This window comes from Tupaia chinensis, unplaced genomic scaffold, assembly GCF_000334495.1.
Source record: "Tupaia chinensis unplaced genomic scaffold, TupChi_1.0 Scaffold000484_1, whole genome shotgun sequence".
Classification (NCBI taxonomy): domain Eukaryota; kingdom Metazoa; phylum Chordata; class Mammalia; order Scandentia; family Tupaiidae; genus Tupaia; species Tupaia belangeri.
The window spans coordinates 2,513,632-2,522,180 of NW_006159996.1; the positions used below are offsets into that span (position 1 = coordinate 2,513,632).

At 42.3% G+C, this 8,549-nt stretch overlaps 2 protein-coding genes across 2 annotated transcripts in view; both read left to right on the forward strand.

The window, feature by feature from the left end:
- Positions 1-543, forward strand: part of LOC102487866 (protocadherin beta-5) — a 3,896-nt gene extending 3,353 nt beyond the window's left edge. The window contains exon 2 of the mRNA XM_006156249.3: positions 2-543. Within this exon, the coding sequence (XP_006156311.2) occupies positions 2-294 (293 nt within the window). The 3' untranslated portion in view covers positions 295-543. The remainder of the gene's footprint in view (position 1) is intronic.
- A 6,102-nt stretch (positions 544-6,645) lies between these two features.
- The window catches only part of PCDHB6 (protocadherin beta 6), a 2,514-nt gene continuing 610 nt past the window's right edge, over positions 6,646-8,549 (forward strand). Inside the window, exon 1 of the mRNA XM_027774856.1 lies at positions 6,646-8,541. Coding sequence (XP_027630657.1) covers positions 6,823-8,541 — 1,719 coding nt within the window. The 5' untranslated portion in view covers positions 6,646-6,822. The remainder of the gene's footprint in view (positions 8,542-8,549) is intronic.

Consider the following 8,549-nt stretch of genomic DNA (forward strand, 5'->3'; position numbering starts at 1 on the left):
CTCTGCCTGCTGTGTGTGCTGCTGTTCGTGGCGGCGCGGCTGTGCAGGAGGGCCAGGGCGGCCTCGCTGGGGGGCTGCTCGGTGCCCGAGGGCCCCTTCCCGGGCCACCTGCTGGACGTCAGCGGCACTGGGACCCTGTCCCACAGCTACCAGTATGAGGTGTGTCTGACGGGAGATTCTGGGATAAAAGAGTTCAAGTTCTTGAAGCCCATAATTCCCAACATCCCGCTCCAGGGAGCTGATGGAAAAACAGAGGAAAGCGCTACCTTCCGAAATAGCTTTGATTTCAATTAGAGATCTTATTATGGTGCAATGTTTTCTCCTATGAATCCCTAACTTCTCCAGATATAGTTTGAAGCGTCCAGCAGAAAAATCCCTCTAGTTATAGCTTTGATACTCCTTTTAAAATAAATGTTCCATTTGAATTTTATTTTATTCAATTTTGGAAACTCAATTTTACTTCATTGTATTACATACTAGACCCATTCCTAATCCATGCATGCTGTTTAGTTTCCTAATTATTTCCATTCCTTTTTAAGATATTTCTTGAGGGACCAGCAGTTAGTGTAATGGCTATGTCGCTGGACTCTCATGTAGTCGACAGCAGTTAAAGTCCTGGACCCGGTGGCTTAAACTCATGCCGTGCACATGTGCGTGCGTGTGTGCCCAAGATCCCAAGAGGAGAATGGAGGAGAGGGGATTGCAGTGTCTGGCGAGTGCACAGGGATGTCGGCATGGCAATTCCCCCCCACCCCCACCCCTGTGATTTCTTGCTTTTTGTCTGTCTCTCTCTGTCTGGCGAGTGCACAGGGCCATATAGCAAAGACCTCTCCAAGAAAAAAAATGCTGTTGATAAAAAATAAAATTGAATATTGATTGCAGTTTTAATATATTCTATGCTGTTTCTTCACAGTTTAAGTATAACATATTGAGGTTAGATTGCAAAAATAAATGGTCACTTTCTTTGTTTTCTAAAGACTACATGCATAGGTAACCAGCAGTTAGCGTAATGGCTATGTCGCTGGATTCCCACGTAGTCGACCGCGGTTCGTGTCCCGGACCCGGTGGCTTAAAACTCACGCCGGGCGCGTGTGCGTGCGTGCCCAAGATCCCGAGAGGAGAATGGAGGAGAAGGGATTGCGGCGTGACCATCCCCCCTGGGGGGTGATTTCTCGCTTTCTGTCTCTATGTCTCTCTCTGTCTGTCTGGCGAGCGCACGCGCCCTACAGTGAAAATCTCTCAAAAAAAAAAAAAAAAGACTACATGCATATAAATAACAAATCAAATATGTGAAAAAACATGCTAAAATGCAGCACTTTCTACCTGCTCTTCTTTTCTAGCCCTGATTCCCACTGGCAAAGTGATTTTTTAAAACTTTTTTATAGATCACAGTAAACAATTCTTAATGTTTAGCTCAATTGATATTTACAAATTAAATATATTTTGTGTCAGTGGCTTTTTGGGGGAATGAAAAATTACAAGCACCCAGGTGTCACACAAAATACTCTTTATAATTACTGCCAGCTTAAATATAGCAAATAAGCTGACTTCCCATACCACAGTTTAGTTTTGCCTTTTTTGAGTTTATATATATGTAATAGTAGAGTATGAACTGGTTTATGTCTGGACTTTTTCACTCAACATTTTATTTATGAAATTCATCCATAATACTGAGTTTGATTTTAGTTCTTTCAATCTCTTGCTGTATAATATCCCACTATATGAGTATGCTACAATTTATTATCCATCTTGCAGATGAATATTTAGCAAAATTTGGCTGTTATGACTAATATTGTTGTGAATATTCTTGTATACACATCCTTTGACAAACATGTATATGCAATTTTGTTGGGTGTGTACCCAGGAGTGGAATTGTTGCTCATTTAGTAAGTGTATGTTTACTTTTAATAGATACTTTAGTCCTTTTGGCCAGAACTGCCATCTTCCAGTAATTAATCAAAATGATGAACACAAATGGAAAGAGAAGAGACACCCAATATATGTTCCTAGGCCTATTAGAAAATATGGGGTGGTTCCTTCAGCAACATACATGTGAATCTACAAGAAATGTGATATTATAGACATCAAGAAATGGATACTTTTCAAAAAGGAATGTCTCACAAATGTTATCATGGCAAAACGGGAAGAGTTTACAATGTTACCCAGCATGCTGTTGGCATTATTGTAAACAAATAGGTTTAGGGCAAGACTCTTGCCAAGAGAATGAATGTGAGTATTAAGCATATTAAGCCTTCTAAAAGCAGAGATAACTTCCTAAAATATGTGAATGAAAATGACCAGAAAAAGAAGGAAGTCAATTCCTTAATTGAGTAGAATTATGTTCCCTTCCCAAAGCTAATTTTTATTGGGCTCTAATTCATTTTGTAATATCTTTATTGAAATTTAGTATTTTTTTTTTTTGGAGAGGTTTTTGCTATAGGGCGTGTGGGCTTGCCAGAAAGACAGAGAGAGACAGAAAGCGAGAAATCACCCACCCCCCAGGGGGGGGATAGCCACACAGAAATCCCTTCTCCTCCATTCTCTTCTCCGGATCTTGGGCACACACGCCCATTCGCCCCGGTGTTAAGTTTAAGCCACCAGGTCCGGGACTCAAACCATGGGTGACTACATGGGAGTTCAGCAACATAGCCATTATGCTAACTGCTGGTCCCAAATTTAGTATTTTTTCACCCAAAAGATGTTAGGTGATTTATACGACAAATGAAACTCAGTTGGTTAGAAAAAAAATAGATACTTTAAAATAGTTTTCTAAAGTAGTTGTACTAATTTACTCCATTGTTATTCAGTGTCTACATGTACAACTTCCTCTACCTTCTTGGCAACATCTAGTATTATTAGTATTATGTGGTTTTTTTGTATTGTTTTTCATTTTGCCACATTGGCTAACATATTTAAACCTCTCCCCCTTCTTATATTTACTTGCTCATCACCAAGGAATATATTTAGAAATGTTTCGGGCATTGTTCACTATGCCCCTCATTCTTAGGCTGAATGATGGAAATGTTCTATAACTTGAAAGAGGTGTGTGTTATAAAGATGGATCCATTGGTTGAAACTGTACAATTAAAATGAGTATTGAAGGGCCAGCAAATGGCATGCTGGTTGGGGTACAGAACTTCCACATGGTCGACCATGGTTCAAAACCTGGCCCTGGTGGCTTGCTCTCTTACTTTCCCTCTTTCTCTCTCTCTGGTGAGCATGTATGCCCAATAGCAAAATTTTAAAACAAATTAAATAAATGGCATAATGGTTACATCACTGACTCCCATGTAGTTGACCATGGTTTGAGTCCTGAGCCCAGTGACTTAGAACACACCAGGCGCATGTGCATGCATGCCTAAAATTTTAATAGGAGAATGGAGGAAAAGGAATTGAAGCATGGTCATCTCCCGTGGGGGGTGATTTCTAGCTTTCTGTCTCTGTCTCTGTCTCTCTCTGGTGAGTGCATGCATTCTTTAACAAAAATCTCTCTCTAAAAAATAAAAAAATAATTATTTTTTAAAAAGAATTTTAGGAATGTGTGCCCTCTAGCAAAAAGGAAACCCAAAACAAAAAAGTGGTTTATTTTGGGCTGGTCTGTGGCTTGTTGGTAAAGGGAGTGAGATCCCACATGGCCACCATGTTTTAAATCCTGGTTCTGGCTGGCCAGTTGAAAAGCATTCCAGGTCCATGTGTATGCATGCCCCAAATTCTGACAGGATAGAGAAATGGAGAAGGAATTGCAACATGACCACACCCCATTGGAGGGTCGTCTTCCTCTCTTTCTATCTCTCTGGCAAGGGCACATAACCTCCAACAACAACACAAAGTGGTGTATTTCAATGGAATATACAAAAGTAAACATGGAGTTAGAGGCAGAGTGGAAAAGTATAGCTAAAACAAGAAAAGACAATGTGGGACCAGCAGGTAGCATAGTGGTTAAGGTGCTGGACTCCCAAGTAGTCGATCAAAGTCTGAGTCCTGGACCCTGTGGCTTGAACCTCCTGCCAGGCCCTTGTGCATGCATGCCCAAAATCATGAGAGGAGACTGGAGGAGAAGAGATTGCAGCATGGCCATCCCCCAGGGGTGATTTCTTATTTTTTGTCTCTCTGTCTCTCTGGTGAATGTATGTACCCTGTAGCAAAAATCTTTTTTTAAAAAAAAAGGAAGAAAGGAAGAAAGAAAGAAAGGAGAGAAAGGAAGCAAGCAGAATATTGTGAATCTCGGTGATGTCTACATGGAGGCTTATTCTGTTAAACTTTGTATATGATGAAAACTTCCATAATTAAAAAAAAAGATTCCTTGGCAAGAACATGTTTACGACAGCAAAGTCAATTTAACTCTATTTTAGCAAATCAAAGCAAAGCAATAGAGAGCTGGGGCCAGGCCATGGAGTGGTCTCTCATGTGGACGAGAGAGTCTTGGCTGTGCACCCTGGGACCTCCCTGTGCAGGCCCTGTGTACAAACACATGCCCATACCTGCGCTGGCTGAGACTGCAGGTGGACTGTGGCATGAGGATCCTGTTGGGGATGTCCTGTCTTTCTTGCTCCTTCTCTTTGTTTATCTTTCTCATGAAAGAAACAAATAACCTTTTAAACTAATTATTTAGTTTTATTTATTATCATTTTTAATTTGCTATAGAGCACATGCACTTACCAAAAAGAGACAGAGACAGAGAGAAAAGTATGGGAGATGAGAAAGCAAGTCGCCAAGTCCAGAACCTCAACCACAAATAATTAAAAAAAAAAAAAAGCAAAAGAGAGCAGAACAGAGAAATATTCTCCTGAAGGAATCTAACATAATCTACTTTCTATAAAAAGAAAGTTTTTGACATATCAGAAATATCTTTTGTGGGTACATCAAGATATTATATTCTATCATAAGTACCAATGTTCTCGAAGGCAGTTCAATGATGTATTGATAAATGGAATTTGACACCTATTGCATTGCTGATTAAAGCTCTCTTAGAATGAAAAATAATTTTATAAGCTATATTTGAGGATGCATCATGGTGCTGCAAGCAGAGTGAATAAAGAATTCTCAGCTGCCAAGGATGTTTAAACTGGAATCAGAACTCAGGGTGTCCACTGAAGGCAGGAAGCATTTAGGACAGAGCTGGAAATAGCTCTGTTTCAGAGAAGAAACTGAAGTCACCGAAGATGTCTGTTGGCTTTCACTTCATCAGTGCATTTTGCTGTTCTTCTCCTGGAGGAAGTCTATTCTCAGTAACATTTATCAAATGAACCCTTGAGGCTGGGCATTTATTATTCTCTATAAATTTTGGTTACATAGGGGTGGTTTTAAATGATAAGATTACCTTACCTGTTCAGAGTTTAGATTTTATTTAGCTTCACCTAGAGTTAAAGTATTTTTAAAAATATCCTCATTTTAAATCTTCCATCATCTTGTCTCCTACCTGATGTGAATTTATCTTGAACTCAATTGGATTTACCTCTCAATAAATGTGAAATAAATTATGTTCGGCATATTTTGTGCTCTTTTATGTGCACTGATTGGCATTTCTCAGGATACTTACACATTTTTCAACTGGTCTGAGCAGAAACTGGTGAGATAGGAAGGGACATAGCCATGATGTTCTCTCATTGAATTCCATGCTATTTACTCAAATGTGGTTTATCTTTTTAGATCACCTTATTTTTCCTGTATTTACAGGATCTTGTAACCTTCTTGCTGTAAGAGGATAGTGAAGGTGATTCTCAAATGTTGGTTTTCTTCGTTGTGTCTTGTTCTTATAACAGAGCAATATTTTGGGGCTTGAATTAATACAGAGGGGAATTTGACAAACTAGAATAAAATGCACAAGCCTCTTAAAACCATTGACAAATTCTAACCATACAAAAATGAAATGGAATCCTAAAATGCTTGTGACGAATACTTAATTGCGTCTGGTTCCTCTTTAAATAATTCAGTCTGCCTAGATAGTTCTATTATAAATACTCCTCATCCTCAGTTTTCCTCCTAATAGCCTAATTGTTCTTTTGCTGTGCTGGCATAACCACATAGCAAAGTAAGTCTGTTGTTTATATGATTTGTGAGTCCTATAATTTAAAGAATTTATTGTTTATTTTACCATTAGTGTGCCAACCAACATCCACATTTTGCATAGTTTTTGATGTATTCGTTAGTACAGTTAAATAGTGTACCACTTGAACTCACAAATCACACTGCTCATCAGAGATAAAAGTTGATTATAGGAAATTTATTTTACTTGATGGAGTGGTGCTTAAATATTACTATACATGAGGACCGCTTAAGGGGAAATATTGGTTCCTGTTAACACCACCAGGTCAAGATCTGGAGTGTGTTGGGGTGGGGTGGGGTGTGTGAATTAGCTTAAGCACACACACACACAAACACACACACACACACACACACACACACAAAAACCAAGACTCCCAAGCAATTCTTTATGCATGTGGCTCAAACACTCAGTTCGAGAAACACTGATGCGACCTAAAGTCTTCGTAATGCTCAAATTTCTGAAATGCTGTTGACCTGAAAATATCATGGAGTTATTGATTTGGCCGCATGGTGGCGGTGCAGGCTAAGACAGTGAATCAAACTGCAGCTTCCGTGGACTCCATTCCACCCAGAAGTCAAAGCAAAAATACAGAACACATTACAGTGAAAGCTGAGAGAGAGAGAGAGAGACGTGTTTGGGAAGGCAGATGTTGCTCACGAAGTCATAAGAACGAGTTCAAAAATTTATAGCAAGACATTCCAGAGGGTCAACGGTGGATGTGGTGATTGGAACACTGAAAAGGATCGTTTCTTCTGGAATCAGACATCACAATAGAAATGGTGCAAACAAACGTGCAGCACAAGAAAAGGCAAGTGGCAATCTTCCTTATATTGATGGTTTTGTGGGAGGTGGGCTCTGAACTGATTCATTATTCTGTATTGGAGGAGACAGAAAGTGGCACGTTTGTGGCCAACTTGACAAAGGACCTAGGACTTAAGGAGGGAGAGCTGGCTGCTCGGGGAGCCCGGGTTGTTTTCAAGGGGAACAGACAGCATTTGCAGCTTGATCCACAAACCCATGATTTGCAGTTAAATGAAAAATTAGACCGGGAGGAGCTGTGTGGCTCCACGGAGCCGTGTGTGCTTCCTTTCCAAGTGTTACTGGAAAATCCTTTGCAGTTTTTTCAGGCTGCTTTGAGAGTCAGAGATATAAATGACCACACCCCTGAGTTCCCTGACAGAGAAATGCTTCTGAAAATATCAGAAATTACACTACCAGGAAAGATATTTCCTCTGAAAATGGCACAGGATTTAGATACTGGCAGCAATAGCATTCAGAGCTATACAATCAGCTCCAACCCTCACTTCCACGTTCTCACCCGCAATCGCAGCGACGGCAGGAAGTTCCCGGAGCTGGTGCTGGACAAAGCATTGGACCGGGAGGAACAGCCCCAGCTCAAGCTAACGCTCACAGCGCTGGATGGCGGCATTCCCCCGCGGTCAGGGACCACAAGGATTCAGATAGTGGTCTTGGACAGCAATGACAATGCCCCTGAATTTGCTCAGGAGCTCTATGAAGTGCAAGTCCTGGAGAACAACGCCATTGGCTCTCTGGTTACTACTGTCTCTGCGAGAGATTTAGATGCAGGATCCTTTGGGGAAGTATCTTATGCCCTATTTCAAGTGGATAACTTAAACCAACCCTTCGAAATAAATGCAATCACAGGAGAAATTCGACTAAAAAAGACTTTGGATTTTGAGGAATTTCAGTCTTACCACGTCGATGTGGAGGCCACAGATGGCGGGGGCTTAACAGGAAAATGCTCTTTAGTCGTCAAGGTTCTGGATGTGAATGACAACGCACCAGAACTGACAATGTCCTCTCTCGTCAGCTCTATCCCTGAAAACTCTCCAGAGATCACAGTGGCTGTGTTCAGTGTTTCAGATGCAGATTCCGGACATAACCAACAGGTTATCTGTTCTATAGATGACAATCTCCCCTTCATTCTGAGACCTACGATGGAGAATTTCTACACCCTGGTAACAGAAAGCCCGCTAGACAGAGAGAGCCAAGCCGAGTACAACATCACCATCACCGTCACCGACCTGGGGACTCCCAGGCTGACCACAGAGCACAGCATAACCCTGCTGGTCTCCGACGTCAACGACAACGCCCCCGCCTTCACCCAGGCCTCCTACACCCTGCTGGTCCGCGAGAACAACAGCCCCGCCCTGCACATCGGAACCATCAGCGCCACAGACGCAGACGCGGGCACCAACGCCCAGGTCACCTACTCGCTGCTGCCGCCCCACGACCCGCAGCTGGCCCTGGCCTCGCTGGTGTCCATCAACGCCGACAACGGCCAGCTGTTCGCGCTCAGGTCGCTGGACTACGAGGCCCTGCGCGCCTTCGAGTTCGGCGTGCGCGCGGCAGACCGCGGCTCGCCCGCGCTCAGCAGCCAGGCGCTGGTGCGCGTGCTGGTGCTGGACGCCAACGACAACGCGCCCTTCGTGCTCTACCCGCTGCAGAACGGCTCTGCGCCCTGCACCGAGCTGGTGCCCAG